Source organism: Mustela lutreola, chromosome 8 (genome assembly GCF_030435805.1).
Source record: "Mustela lutreola isolate mMusLut2 chromosome 8, mMusLut2.pri, whole genome shotgun sequence".
NCBI lineage: Eukaryota > Metazoa > Chordata > Mammalia > Carnivora > Mustelidae > Mustela > Mustela lutreola.
Window position 1 is genome coordinate 27,015,397 of NC_081297.1, and position 15,146 is coordinate 27,030,542.

Genomic DNA, 15,146 nt, shown 5'->3' on the forward strand with positions numbered 1-15,146 from the left:
TGAGTGTCCAAGTTCTTTTTTGCTTTTTTGGGGGGTATATTTCTCAAACTAAACTCGGTCTCTTATAGTAACACAAACCCTGGGGTTATTATTATTTTGGTGGTGGGAGTCATTTGGAACTACATCACAAATGTCTATGTCGTCTTTCCTTTTTTTTTTTTTTTTTTTTAAAAGATTTTATTTATTTGAAAGAGAGTAAGAGCACAGGTGAGGGGAGGGGCAGGGATAGAGGGAAAAGCAGACTCCCCACTGAGCAGGGGGCCCAACACAGGCCTCGATCCCAGCATCGCGGGATCATGACCTGAGCTTAAGGCAAGTGCTCAACCGACTGAGCCACCCAGGCAACCCTGTGTCTTCTTTCCTTTTATCACAAGTGGCACTTGGCCTCTTGAAATTTGCCTATTTTATCTTACTCCAAATAGGACTAGTTGAAATGCAGCAACAAAGCATAGATCACGGCATTGCCCAGTAAGGGAGGATATGGCGTAATAAAATACCAGAAACGATGTGCATTTTCTGGTCACTAATCTCTTATAAGAAGTTTTATTTTGTGACTGCAGAGAATATAATTTGCTTCTCATGGTTAACATTTACAAACATGAAGTTAGCCAGACTTACACTTCCATTTGCAGAAAGTTTTGGCAAGGCAGAGAGGGGGGTCATGTCTTGGGTTCACGGGCGAAGCCAGGATCTGTGCGTCCAGATCCAGCAGCTCCTGGAGCCCTTGGTTCTTGGAGCCACCAGTCTGTGTCTGTGCAGAACCGTCACTGTGCACAACTGCAGGGGCATTTAGGCTCGAATGCCTCCGTATTCCAGTGGACACCAACGCTCATACCCAATATACACACCCTGTCCTTTTTAAAAAATATGTTAACAAGTTCAGTGGGGCACCTGGGAGGCTCAGTCAGTTACGTGTCTGCCTTCATCTCGGTCATGATCCCGGGGTCCTGGCATTGAGTTCTGCATTGGGCTCCCTGCTCAGCAGGAAGCTTGCTTCTTCCTCTCCTCCTGTCCCCCTCCCCTACTCATGCTCTCTCTCTCTCTCTCAAATAAATAAATAAAATCTTTACAAAATACATGTTAACAAGTTCAAGAGCAGGACAAACAATTAAAAGTTCAGTTTTTCTAAGAGAACATGGTCAGGAATGCAATTTTAATCGTAGCCATCCTGATACCACGGATACCATCAGAGAGCCTATCTGAGAATTAAAGGGTCCATTTCCCAGGCCGGAGTATGGATCTTTACCCCTGCTGGTGGAGCAGATCTAAACTTGCATTTAATGACCTTTTTATTTGTTTCAGAGCAGCAAACCTATCAGAGCTAATCTTAGCCATTTCTGATGGGCGTGATCTAGATGTTACAGTCTCTTTAATGGTGGCTCAATTTTCTCAGATAAATGGGAAAGTAACTGTGTAAAGGAGAGTTCACAATTCCACCAGGGAGGTGTGTGGCAGCATCCAGCAAGGCTCAGTTGAATTTAAACGTTTCATTAACCTGTAATCAAAGGTGGCTGAGTCCACTTGCCATACATCAGGAGCTCCCCGCTTCCTGCTGCTTTTCACCAACATTAATCAAGAAGAGAAGATTCTGAGCTGGTTGTATATTAGCTGCATTTTGCAGGGGCCTGTTACAAGCTGAGTTATTGGTGGGTTTCGGGAACTGAGCCCTGGAAGAAAGCTTGGGGCGCCCTGAGATTGTCGCTGAGGATTTGCAGGCCATTCCAAGTCGCTCCTGACTTCTCTCTGTGATGCCAGATACAGAGGAGAGCTGCAGAAGTAGATCCCATGCTCACAATATGGAGAACCAGGAATGAAAGCTTCTGCCATCCACCACCCATTTTCCTAGGTGGCTGCAGCCAGCACTTGGGAGGACATACCCAGGGAAAAATTCTCCCGGGCCACGTTTGGGGATAGACCCCAGCAGAATATTATCACCAGGTAGAGTTCCTTCTGTAGCTCATCACAAAAGCTGCTCTTTCTGCAGAGCCTTGGGTTTCTATGTCTAGCCTTGGCCCACCTGAGTTGCCTCTAACTCTGCAGCTCCAAAGCCAGTCTCAGCATCTTGACCTCCCCAGGCCTTCCGTGGTTCTTCAAATCTGTGACCTCATTATCCGTTCAGTCCCGTAGGCTGCAAACTTGAAGTCTTTCCTCTTCCTCAGATTCTTAGGTGCATGAATTCTCTGCGGCTACTTCCACCTTCTGCCCTCTCTGCCTGTCTCCCCATCATCTGTCACTTGAACTGTTGCCGCCACCTCCTAGAGTGGGTGTCCCCTTGGCACCCATCACAGAGGAGCCTGGCTCCCGACCCCACTCTCCTGAGTCCCCACTTTGCAGCCAACTGTGCAACACAGAAGCAAAACACCAAGGGTCTGTTTTCTGTAAGAGAGGAGGCTGATGCTGGCATGTAGGCGAATTATGCATTTTTTACCTTGGTACCTGGGAAGAATTCCTAACTTATACTTGGGTACCTTTCCAGGGGTGCCCGCAGGCTATTTTCTCCAAAGGAATGGCTGGACGAATTATCTTTATAAAGGACTCAGACCTTGGATGATCCTGGGGTCCATTGAGGAGCCCCCATCTGGCTGGGCAATTCCCCCATGTGCACGCTGACCTTTCTCTTTTCTCAATGAGAGCGTGATGGCCGAAGCAGCCCCGGCCCAGCCAGCAGCCCACGTGCATGCCTACAAGCAGTCTCTCTAGCTGCTCCTAGCCCCTCTCCTTTTGTTTAAACATCTAGAGATTCCATCTCTGTAACACATGCACCGTTAGCCTTTGTGGAAATGAAGAATAAAAGCACCCAATAAAAGACCATGGAAAAGGCTGACTGCCTCAAGCTAAGAGTTGGGAATTCATCCAGTGGAAATATTAACCCCGTGCCACTGGGGAGCTAAATTTGGGCTGCTGTCCCAGCATGGCTTACTATTTGGCAGTTGTATATTCTCTTGCTGTAATGCATATTCGAAACATCTGTGAGAGTGGGGGCAAAATCATCCCCTCCATTCAACCGATGATGAAAAACAAGACCCCAATACATTAAATAACATGAATTTGAATTGAGGTAATTCTGCTTTCTCCTCTGAGCAGGTCCTCGAAGGGCCTGGGGCTGGTGTCATGCTGCGTGGTATTCTCAGCATGGCGGGACAGAGGACTGAGAATCTGTCCTCACTGACCCATGCTGTAGCCTGAAGAGGACCTTCCCCCTTCCTTCTCCTGAGTCAGATCACGGATCACCGGGAGTGATCACAGAACCTTCAGAGTCTTAATAATTACCTAAAAAGGAAAAAGGTCTGAGGGAAGGGAACTATCCATTATTAAACACCTGTCCATTATTCAGAATGATTGTAAATCTTCACAGCCCTCGAATCACGTATTATTACTCCTGGGTAAAGAGAGGGAGATGAGGGTCGCTGGGTGGCTCCGACAGTCAATCATCTGAGTCCGGTTAAGGTCACGATGCCAGGGTCCGGGATCAAGTCCCATATCGGGCTCCCTGCTCAGTGTGGACCCTGCCTTTCTCTCTCCTTCTGCCCCTGCATGTTCTCTCTCTCTCTCTCTCTCTCTGTCAAATAAATAAATAAAATGTAAAAGAAAAAAAATTAAGAAGGGAGGGAGATGAGGGCCCAACATGCTGATTCTCCTCCTAGTACAGCTAGTAAGTTACCACCTCTGTTCAGTTAGATCTGACTCCAAACTTCAGACCTCCCTCCTCCCCCCTCCACCACACTGCCTCTCTCTCCACAAGTGAAAAGCGACCCCGTGATAGCTTCTCAGAGACTCTGGCGGGGCCACAGACCAAGTCAGGATTGGTGACTTTGGTCCCTCTTGCATTGCACACTCGGCTGCGGCTGCAGAACCGGGGTCCATCTGCAGAGATGGCGTCAGGCCCAGCTGCACCCCCACTGGGTGAGAAAGTGCGGAGAGCAACCCTCCCAGGCCTGACATTCCAGATCGAGCCCTGCTGAACTCCCAGTGGCCTTGGTGGAGTGCACCCCATTAGCAGGGGGCCAGCCCCCAATCGCAAATCTTGGTGGCAGGTTGGAAACTCCGTAGCGGTGGAGGAAGGGGCCTCACAGATGGTAAAGCAGCAGCTTTCAGGAGCCGAGGTGTGTGCTATTAGCCCCACTTTAGAAACTCTTGCCCTTAGCTGATGAGGGTGAACACCAGTGGGGAGGCATTCTGCCCTACTTTGCTCTTTCCTCTCCTATAAAGAAGACTCCATGGTCCCATCAGCCAGGCACTGACTATGTCGTGGGCATTGGTTTAGGAGCTAAGGGTAGAGCGCGGGGTGTGGTGGGGGAGGCAAAGCATACGAACCCTTACCCTTGTGCGCCTGTGCATCCATTTCCCTGAATTCTGGGGTCCTCTCAGCCCTGCCTGTCCTTATCTCTGCCGATTCAGTCTAAAGCCTGCTATGCACCACTGCAATCCCCCCTTCCCCAGGACCACCCCTCCCTTGGCTGCTGGCCCTGTGCATCCATGGCTCTCATGCATGCACTCTTTCACGCGTACACACGTGCACACACATGTGGGGTGGGATCAGTCCAGTCACATATTTTTTTATTTCTGTCCCTGAGCTGTGGACTATGACTGGGCCGGGGACGAAGGTCCACACAGTTCATTGGTGTTTCTAGCCACTTCTGTCCATGGCACCTGCTCGGGGTCCCCTGCCTTGCCCATGGTAGCTTTTGCTCCTGCCACAGACTCCAAACCAGAAGCTCACTCCTTTGCTCCAAGGTGATACTGCTTATGATTTTGTAGAGAAAGGGAAAGCTGGCCCAAGGGAGCTGCGGCTTCCTGCTCCCTTACATCACCGTACCCACCCATCCTGTGGCCTCCTTAGCCACCTGCTGCACGCGTGCCCACCCACTCACACATGCACACCCTTCGGAGGGAGACCGACCCTAGCCCAGCGTCCGAGGCCAGCCAGTCCACGTGCACTCCAGTGCAGCCCCTTCCAGCTCCTCCGAGAACTCCCTGCCTCCAGGCTTCCGTCTTTCTCTGTTTTCTGCTGCTCCTTTTCCACGGATTCTTCCCCCCCATGACCATGACTCTTCTACCCTGACAAAAGTGAATGCCCTCCCTGAGTTGCATCCTCCTTCAGCTACTGCTTCCTTGCCCGCACCCATGTCCACACCAAAGGTCTGCCCTCCTCTCCTTCCTCCTCGTCCTGCTGGCTCTTCAGCTTGTGGCTGTCCCCCCATCACCGCCATGGTCACGGGCGGTCTCTAGGCCCCAAATTCCATGGGCGCTTCTCTGCCCTCCTCTGCCTGAATCAATGGTGTCTTCATCTCTCTGCCCCCAAACTTCCTCCTCTTCCTGTGGCACCTCCTTATCTCTGTGATTGGCACAGCCACACACCCAGCCGGAAACTCGGGAGTCAACCTTGACTCCCCTGCTCTCCCTCCCCTGCCTCCTTGCCTTCCTTCATTCACTAATTCCTGTCTTTTGTGTCTTAAATAGGTCCTATACCCACTTCTGACTCTCCCTGAACCACTGTCCTGGTTATGGCTCCTTCTGGCCCTCTCTAGGTGACCACTGAGTAGCTTTCCAGAATTCTCGTCTGCTCCCTTCCTCAAAATGTTCCTGGTCTCCCATCATCACAGTGCGGCTCTCCTTAGCATGTCTTAGCATGTCCACCTGCTGGCCTTCCCTCCTGCAGCTCTGTGATCAGCCCGGCGAGCAGTGTGTGAGCAAGGTCACGTCCCTCTGCAGACCTCTGTCTGGGACTAGGACACAAACTCCCCAAATCTGAGAACAACGACCCTCTGATCGTATTCACCAGGCAAGCTTAAGAAACAGGTCAAGAAAAATTCTAAGAAAAATTTCCCTGCACGCCCAGGGAAATCTCTGTGTATTTCTGTAGGATCACGTTTGTGCTCAGGATGGTCCCCTCCATGCCTGGGCTGTTGCTTCAGTTGTATTGTCTTCAGCCAAGTGTCCCTGCAACGCTGATCATCTCCACTGTTGGTAGCAAAATAAATAAGAGATTAGATTTGTCTCCTCAAACTGACGTTCACCAACAGTAAACTGAAGTGAGCACTAGGACAGAGAGAGAGAGAGAGGCGATCCCAGGAAGGTTTAATCTGGGAGTGGGGATTTTACAGCCAAGTTTATGACTTGACTGTTGGTGTCTTTCCTGGCTGGTTGAGACACAGTTGTTCTTTCCTGTCACCATAGTAACAACGAAGTCAGGGATCCTAAAATGAGGTGCCTGCTAACCAGAACTTGCTAGATCTCAACGGGGTGCCCCAGTGAGGATTGTTTCAAACTGGTGAAATTCTAAAGACCAGAGATACCCAGCCCCAGAAACTCACAGCGGCACCACATACCCGTTTCGTTCCCATTGCTCCTTTTTGCTACTCAAAGTCAGCATTCCGAATGTGACCCTTGTGTTCCTGACAAAATGAAATCAGCGGTCCATTTAATTAACACTTGCCGTAAAGATTCGGTGATTCCCCAGTGCGGGGGGTGGATGCGAGAGGGAAGAGGAGGAGCGGGCCGTCCAGAAGGGGCCAGCGGACTGACGTCCTGCACTGGACACCCGCGCAAGCTGCTGCTGTCCGAGGCGTCTGCGGGTTAAAGGGAAGGAGACTCCCCAAGGCTGCAGAACCTCTTGATTATTTTATGGGCCCAAACACGTAGGAGCACAGCCCATATTTATTCCTGCTTCAGAGTGTCAGATGCAGGAGCTCAGGCTGGCATGATTGGGCCAGGTGGGTTGTGACATTGCTGATGCGATTCAGGGAACAGACATACCCAGGTTTGCCCTGGGCCTAGAACAGAGGTTGGCCCTTTGACTCGACAGCGGGGGGTGGGGGAGGGGGGTAGCTGTCCTATTCAGTCCTGCTAAATGGGCCAAAGAACGCATTTGAAAGTAAGTTTTATTATTACTCGGGTACAGGTACTCCTAACCCATCAGGGGGTGGTGGCCATTGAAAAGACAGCTTGCTACTCACAGTCTGCAGGAGGAGGGGGCACGCCACAGCAGGCAGCGCTGCCCAGAGCGCACTAAGGGTTGGTCAGGAGGCAGAGGGAGTGGGGGGAAATATGGGGAAGAGCCTTTGTTCTGTGGTTTCTACAGGAAGGAATGGGTGAGGCAGGGTAATCAGGTTTAGGCTTGGCTTCTTTGAATAATTTCAGCAGGCTTTGGGGCTTGGGGGTTATACAGAGTTGTCTGGCTCTGGCCCAGGCCCTGGGGTGATGAGGGCAGGAAGGTCCTGACCTGGAGTGTGAGGGCCCTACAAAGGAGCAGGGAAGGGTGTGTGAGCTCTCCAGTGGCTGGTCTGCATAGGAAAGGCAAGCTCAGGCCTCTAAAGGAACTGGTCAGCCCTGGGAGGGGCAGTCCCTTCAGAGCCACCAAGGCCCCAAATGTCATAGCAGCAGAACCCCAAGATTAATACAGAGCCAGACTTGGAACTGTCCGTGCAGACCCTGTGAATCTACACGAAAGCATTCAGTTCCTAGGCTTTACCCAGAGACCTGGAATTTTCTTTGTGAACCTGGTCTATGAGGAAGCTCTGCCCGATCTCCCAACCCAACCCGCGCACTGGTGGTTAAGGAAATGCAACATCGCCACCTACTGGCAAAAACGAGGAGCTCTCATGAAAATCAAAAAGGTCAGAACCGGTTTAAAAAAAAAAAAAAAAAATTCAGATTTTGTAACCGAACCATCAATGTTTCCCACTTCTCCAGAAGTTTCTTCTCCATGGTGCTCCCCTAGTTTTTCCTGAGCCTCAGTGTGTGGATTGAGATGTCTGAGGTCTGTTTTCCTCTGGGCATTTTGACTCACAAGTTCCCTAGCGCAGATGGAAAGTTCAGGATGAGTTAAATATCCAGGGTTACAGAATAATAATATGACAGGCCTGGAGCTCACACTGTTTTCCAGGCTGCTTCTCGGTGATAAAGGTTAACAGGAACCTGCTTCTCAGTTTCTGTCAAGAGGAGATGGTTTATTTTTCCTCTTCTCAGATTGGGTTATTTTCTCTACGTTCCTGCCTCGTGTCCAGCCAGACCCCGTGGAACTCAGGGGACACGAATGCTGTTGCAGAGAACAGAACCCGCTCTGTCCTTTCCAACTTCAGTTCTGGCAAGGGTGGGGGGTGTTATGTTTCCTCCTACTATTGAGGAGAAAATGGATGGCAGGAGTAGCGAACGTCTTCACTCCTTAATTCCCAAGAATCGAAACAAATGCAGAAAAGACATAAGGCATTGCATTGAAAATTACATGATTTCAAACTCAACAGATTTAGACTCAGAGTGATTATTGTAGAACTGAGGTCACTCACGGTCAAACTCCAGAAACTTCTGCTGTTGTCCTGGCTTTAAGATCCGAGGGGATCAGCGCCTGCTTGTTCATCTTTCCATGTTGACAGTGAGGGATGGGCAGGGGGACAGGGCCTGGATGAAGAATATGAGCCCCTGACCGGAAATTTCAGGACATCCGGGGATCACTGAGCTCCTCCCCTTCCTGCAGAAGCTTTCCCTCCCAGACACTTGCTAAGCCCACGTGTGTGCCAGGTGCTGTATTAGTGGTGGAGATACAAAAATGAATGGGATTTGGCCTCACCAAAGCCTAGAAAGAAGATGCCCCAGGGAACGGGAAAGTGCAGGACCCTGGGGCAGCACAGCAAGCAGAGGAAGAGCCCAGGAGAAGCGCTTTTCCCTGGGGGCCATCAGCGAAGTCCAGGAAACATCGTGTTCCTGAGTAAGGGCAGAAGGGAGCAGGAGTGGCTTGGGGCATGGAGAATGGTGGTTTCTGGGTCAAGAGCAGTAGCTTGGACAAAGGTGCAAAGCAAGATTCATCTATAATGAGTCACGCCTGCAAGTCAGCCTCCCTCACTCCCTGCTCTTCCTTCCCAACCCCTCCGTCTCCCTTTCTTTCCTTCCTTCCTTCTGATTTTGCTATTCTGACTGCTCCCAGTTAAAAATCCTTCACAACAGGGGCGCCTGGGTGGCTCAGTGGATTAAGCTGCTGCCTTCAGCTCAGGTCATGATCCCAGGGTCCTGGGATCGAGCCCTGCATCGGGCTCTCTGCTCTGCAGGGAGCCTGCTTCCCCCTCTCTCTCTCTCTCTGCCTGCCTCTCGCAGACTTGTGATCTCTGCCTGTCAAATAAATAAATAAAATAAATGTTTAAAAAAAAAATCCTTCACAACAAATGTGGATTAATTATTAAATCCAATTTAACTTACTTTGCTTCAAGACTTAGACCTTGCTACTGCATTTCTTTTTAAGATTTTTATTTATTTATTTATTTATTTATTTATTGGGAGACAGAATGGGAGCACAAGAGCAAGCATTAGGTGGGGAGGGGCAGAGGGAGAAGCCGACTCCCTGCTCAGCAGGGAGACCGATATATGTGGGACTCGATCGATCCTGGGACTCAGGATCATGACCTGAGCCCAAGGCAGTCTCTTAACCAACTAAGCCACCCAAGCGTCCTGCTACTGCATTTCAAGTCTCCACTTGTAGAGACAAGGAAGTTGTACCACTTTGCAGTTCCATTGGGACCACTGTGCTGTAAGGGGGACCACTGTAGACCCTTTATGGAACCTCCATAACCTAAAACACCTGCTCCAAAAAGCAGGACACTGGTACTTGCTTTTTTTTTTTTTTTTTTTTTCTTGCAGGGAGACAGCAGGTGGCAGCGGTCCACTAAGGATCCTACTCATTCCCAAGCTTTGCAAGAATGAGGGCCATACTATAATTTCCAAACATTCTGTAGACTCTCACATGGTGGTAATTGTATTAGTACCTGTTGATTGAAAATACCTGCTGGTATCTGAAGTTACTGTGGATTCACTCACAAATTTAAATGAATCTGTGTGATACTCACTACAACAGCCTCTACACACACACACACGAAAAATGACCGAAAACATTATTTGTCTGCAGACAAGTGGTTGCAAACTGGTTTTGCTAGCCTCATGAAATACTGGTTTCTTGTTTTTGCTGTGGTGATTGTTGTTTTCATCTGAATGAGTTTCTAATATTTGAAAACGGTAGACTTCTCAGGTGGAGAACCACTGACCTGCGGTCTTCTTCTACAGTGTGGAAAACAGAAGCCCAGAGAGATGAAGTGATTTGCCCTAAATCATATGGAACTGGGGCCAGATCACTGGCCTCTTGACTTCCTCCCCAGGATTCTTTCCATCATATTGTAACATTGTTCTAGAAGAACATAGCCCTTGTTTTCCCATCACACCTGCCGCCCCCACCTTGGCGTAGCCCCAGTTTCTGGGTGGCAGGGACGCAGAGGCCCCACTCAGAGCCTGTTCCCCGGCAAGGCTCTGCCTTCCATCACCCCTCCCTTTGCGCGGCTGGTCCCTAGACAAGTACAAGTGCCTAATCTGATTACATGATTTAATAAACTCCAAAGTCGATGCGTAAAAAGGTGCATTAAATGTAAACGTAAATAATTTCAGCATGTTTCATCGCGAAAGAAATCTATAAGCTCCATCTGGATGAAAATTCAATTCTCGTTTGGCTTAATATGCATTAATATCACAGCCTAAGAGCACTGCTATAGCTCTCGGGATTCGCAGAAATCAAATCGCACCTCTCCACCTTTGGGAAAATAACGTTGTAACCATTTCAAAGAGAAAGACGGCCCCCTTCTTCAATTGAGCAGGAGAAATTATCCTCAAGAAATCCAACTCAACAATGATTAGGACCAAAAAAGCAAGATATGAAAATCAAATAATATTATTAAAAATTGGAACACGGCTTAGGAAAAAGAAAGGCGATGGTGGAGTTTAACCCCCTCCGGTAGGAGGCCTGGCTTCTTGGCTCTGGACAAGGTTGTCAGGCATGGCAGTCCTCATGTGCTAGAAAGGATCTTGAAAAACTGTGCTTTCTTTTGAAAAGGAACCGTATGCAAACAACGGATTACGCCTTTTCCTTTTTCATTTAGGATGGGGAGTTCTGATCCTCATGTCAAATCCTGTAGCTCAGAAAATAGCTGATTTTCAGCTCAATCAGTTTCTGCCTCTGTGGCTCATTAGCAGTTTTTCTCTTTCAGGTTCTATATAGAAAGCATCTCATACCTGAAGGACAATGCTACCATCGAGCTCTTCTTTCTGAATGCTAAGTCCTGTATCTACAAGGTAAGAACTCTTTCCTCCTGTTCAGTTTTCCTCTGAAAGCCGGAATATCATGTGAAGCCAGAAATCGCATGTTGTTGCTCCAGTGTGATTTTATTGATTAATATAGGTCATTTATAAGTGGAATTCTATAAATAAGTGAGAACATCCTGAAATAACACTATCCATTTAACTACGGGACTCCTGATCCCATCAGGAGTTCATCAAGTTTTGGCTCGTTGGGGTCTCCTTTCCCTGGCAGTTGAGACAAAGAGGAAACATGGATGGGGAGGGCAGATGCCGTAGTCCGCGTAGACTGTGCCCCTAAGGACGAGTGGACGACGACTTCTTCTTCTTCCTCTTCTTCTTCTTCTTGCACAAGTCTGTTTGGTTTATTCTTCCAGATAAATGTTAGAAATGTGAGAGCACTTGCTAAAAGATGTAGCAAAACAAACACAAACACACAAAAAACTTAATTGCAGTTGTATTGAATGATGGAGAAAAATTCAGAAGGGGAGGGATAATATATAACTTTAAAAGATGAACTCTTCCCATTTATAATTATGAAACATTCCTCCGTTTATTAAATTGTTTCTATTTCCATTAGTCCTGTAGTATATATAGTTCTTTCTTTTCAATTAATTAATTTTTTATTTAAATTCAATTAGGTAATGTATATTGTATTATTAATTTCAGGGGTAGAATTTAGTGAAAACAGAAAGGGATCATATCATAAGAGCCTCTTACTATAGGAAACAAACTGAGGGTTGCCGGGGTGAAGGGAGGGGTATGGGGTAACTGGGTGACCGGCATTAAGGAGGGTGCACGTTGTAAGGAGATCTGGGTGTTACGTGCAAGGGATGAGCGGACTTCTTACAACCAAATGCATGCCTATCTGACCACTTCTCTCTCAAAGGGATGTTATTGGCACTTCAGGTGGGGCAGATTTTTTATTATGCTAAAATACACATAAAATTTATCATGATAATTACTGGTAAGTATACAGTTCCATGATACCGAGTGCGTTCACAGCATTTGTGCAATAACCGTCCCCTCCGTCCATCTCCAGATCTCTTTTCCTCTCGCAAAACTGAAACTCTGTACTCCGCAAACACAAAATCCCTCGTCTGTACACCTCCCAGCCCCTGGCCACCACCCTCCTGCTTTCTCTGTGAATTAGACTACCCTAGGCACTTCATATCATGGATCCTGGAGTGTTTGCCCTTTTGTAACTGGCATAGTTCACTTGGCATTTCACTTCTGGGTTCATCTACGTTGTAGGGTGTGTCAGAATTCCCTTCCTTGTAGAGACTGAATAATACTCCAGTGAACGTAGAGACCGTGTGTTGTTTATCCATTCATCTGCCAATGCATACTTGGGTTTCTTGCACCTTTTGGCTATTGTGAATAATGCTCCCATGAACATGGGTCATGAACATGGGTAAATATTTCTTCCAGTCCCTGCTTTCAGTTTTTTCGGGTGTGTACCCAAAAGTGAAATCGCTGGATTGTACGGTAATTGTATGCTTAATTTTTTGAGGAGCTGCCATTTTATTTTCCACAGTACCACAGTACATTTATCCGCGACACCGCATAATATCCCCACCAACAGCGTGTAAAGCTTCCAAGTTCTCAACATCCTCTCCAACACTTGTTATTTTGGGGGCTTTTTAAAAAAATAATAGCCGTCCTAATGGGTGTTAGGCAGTATCTCATTGTGATTTTGATTTGCATTTCCCTAATGATTAGTGATGCCGAGCATCTTTTCATATGCTTATTGGCCATTTGTACTTCTTTTTTAGAGACAAGTCTGTTCAGGGACAATTCTTAATTGAGTGGGATGGTCCCTCCCTTGCACTGTGTCCAGTTCCCCCATATGCTTGCAGTGTTTCCTTTCATTGGCCAACCCCAGATGCCCACACACCCCCTGCCTGGGGAGAGGGGCTTGCAAACACCACCAGGGCTGAGATCCTCTACTGGAAGAAGGTATTTGAAGGAAAAGCCCACACTGCTGTCCCTTGTGTAGCACAAATGCAGACTTCGGGGCATCTCCCCAGGTCAGCTCATCAACAGCCATGGAGAAGGACAGCTTTGGGGCTGAGCGCTTTCTGTAACTTGTGTAGCTGAATCTTCCCAGCACCTAGAGGTGAATACTACTTTTTAGCCCTGTTTCCCCTGGGAGGAAGAGGAAGCACAGGGAAGTGAGGAGATTCACCCAAGGGCACAGATCAGAAGCTGGCAACCTGACTCCAGGTCAGCCACCTCTGAGCCCCAGAGGGCAGGATCTCCTGTAGAGTGGAGATCCCCCACCCCACCCCACCCCACCGCACCCGCGCCGCCCCCAGCAGCCACGGAGGACTTCAAAGCTAAGTGGGCTCATGGTGAAGTGGTCAATAGCTGAGGAAGGAGTCTGAGGAGATCCCACCGCCTATATTTTCAGGTTTAACTAAACCCTATTTTAAGGCATTGCCGCAAACCCACCAAACATTAAAACACACGCACCAGTTGGCTTGGTACATCAGCTGTCAGTCTTCCTTCTGGAAGTACTTCAGCACATTCATTGCACAGAATAGTCCTTCCAAATGCAAATGACTACAATAATGAAGGGCCTGGTAGGGATCAAGTTCAATTCTGTGAAAGGACCTCGCTTGGTGACAGTTGCTGAACCAGGACTTACACTGGGCTCAAACCCAGACCACTCAGATTGCAGTATTTTGGGGTTTTGCTGAATGGCGGAAAAAGACACTAAATACAGTTCCAGGAACTTGCAAAATCCTTCCTCTCTCTAAATGTGTTTTCTCATTCTAGCGTGGAACTAAGACCAGCCTTCCTAGCTTGCAGCTCCCAAGCGTCTCTGAGGGTTTTTGTTTCATGAATGTGAAAGCACTTTGAGAAAGTTGGGAAGTAAAACATGAGACTGTCCACCAGGGGGCACAGTGGGACAGTAAATGCCTGGAAATTCCAATTCCCCAACTGATGAAATCTCAGCCAAGTAAAAGGTGGCCCCAAATCGTGTGTCCAGACACCTGGGGAAAAGGAGAGAAACCGTTCATTCAGAGTTGTTCAGTTCAGTCCAGTCACAGATGCTTAGCCGGAGCTGAAGGCTGCGGTGCTTCTGAATACTGTACTCGCAAAAGAACCTGGGATTCATGGAAAACGAAAAAGAAGAAGTCCTCCAAATTTAATATTACAGATCCTCCAGGGGAGATGGCCAGCCATACTTGGGACCGAGACACGCCCAGTGTCAGCCTGCCTGCTGACCTGGCTGCTGTCTGTCTTCCAGAACCCCGGGTAGTCTCCTCAGGATCCTATTAGAACCCGCTTCCCTGAAGCTTAAGTGGGGGACCAAGTAGGGTAACAAGACCACCTGTCTGTCTCCCTCCTGTCATCAAAAATAATATGTGCATTTGCATACATTGGCACTTCAAGCTTCTTTAAAATTTTCTCATATATTATCTTAATTGAGCCCAATCGAGAGGTAGAGCCAGAATCATTAGCTTTACCCAGAAAGGGTGTCTGAGAGGTTAAGTGACTTCCTCGAGGACCAAGGACCAAAAGTGGTTGAACAAGTGGCACGGTCTGGTTTACACTGTTGTTAACTATGCCGGCTTGGTGGGAGGCCCTGCAGCAGAGGGCGATTGGGAATTTCGGTTTGGAGTCCCGCACAACCTGGGTCCCTGTCCTCGCTCTGCTTCATAGTACATGCATTGAATGTGGACTCCTTCTTTGATGTCTCCAAGCTTAGTTTTCCTCTTTGGTTGAACAAGGACATTAAAGGACCCAAACCCTGGTGCCTTGGGGGTGCACTCAGTTAAGCATCCAGCTCTTGGTTTCAGCTCAGTTCATGATCTCAGGGTCATGGAAACGAGCTTCATTTCCAGGTCTGCGCTTAGCATGGAGTCTGCTCGAGATGCTCTCATTCTGCCCTCTCCCCCCACCACTTACTGGTGCGCTCTCTCTCTCTCTCTAAATATATAAATAAATATTTAAAGGAACGGACCCACGCCCTTCTTGGAAAGATGAAGCAAGATAAAGCATGAGTGTGGTTGGTTTAGCTCCACACGGGG

General features: G+C 48.2%; 1 protein-coding gene across 10 annotated transcripts in view; it reads left to right on the forward strand.

The window, feature by feature from the left end:
- Positions 1 to 15,146, forward strand: part of FRMD4A (FERM domain containing 4A) — a 609,448-nt gene that overhangs the window by 473,262 nt on the left and 121,040 nt on the right. For all 10 annotated transcript variants that reach the window (XM_059184088.1, XM_059184090.1, XM_059184094.1 and 7 more), the window contains one exon: positions 11,019 to 11,103. In XM_059184088.1, coding sequence (XP_059040071.1) covers positions 11,019 to 11,103 — 85 coding nt within the window. The remainder of the gene's footprint in view (positions 1 to 11,018; positions 11,104 to 15,146) is intronic.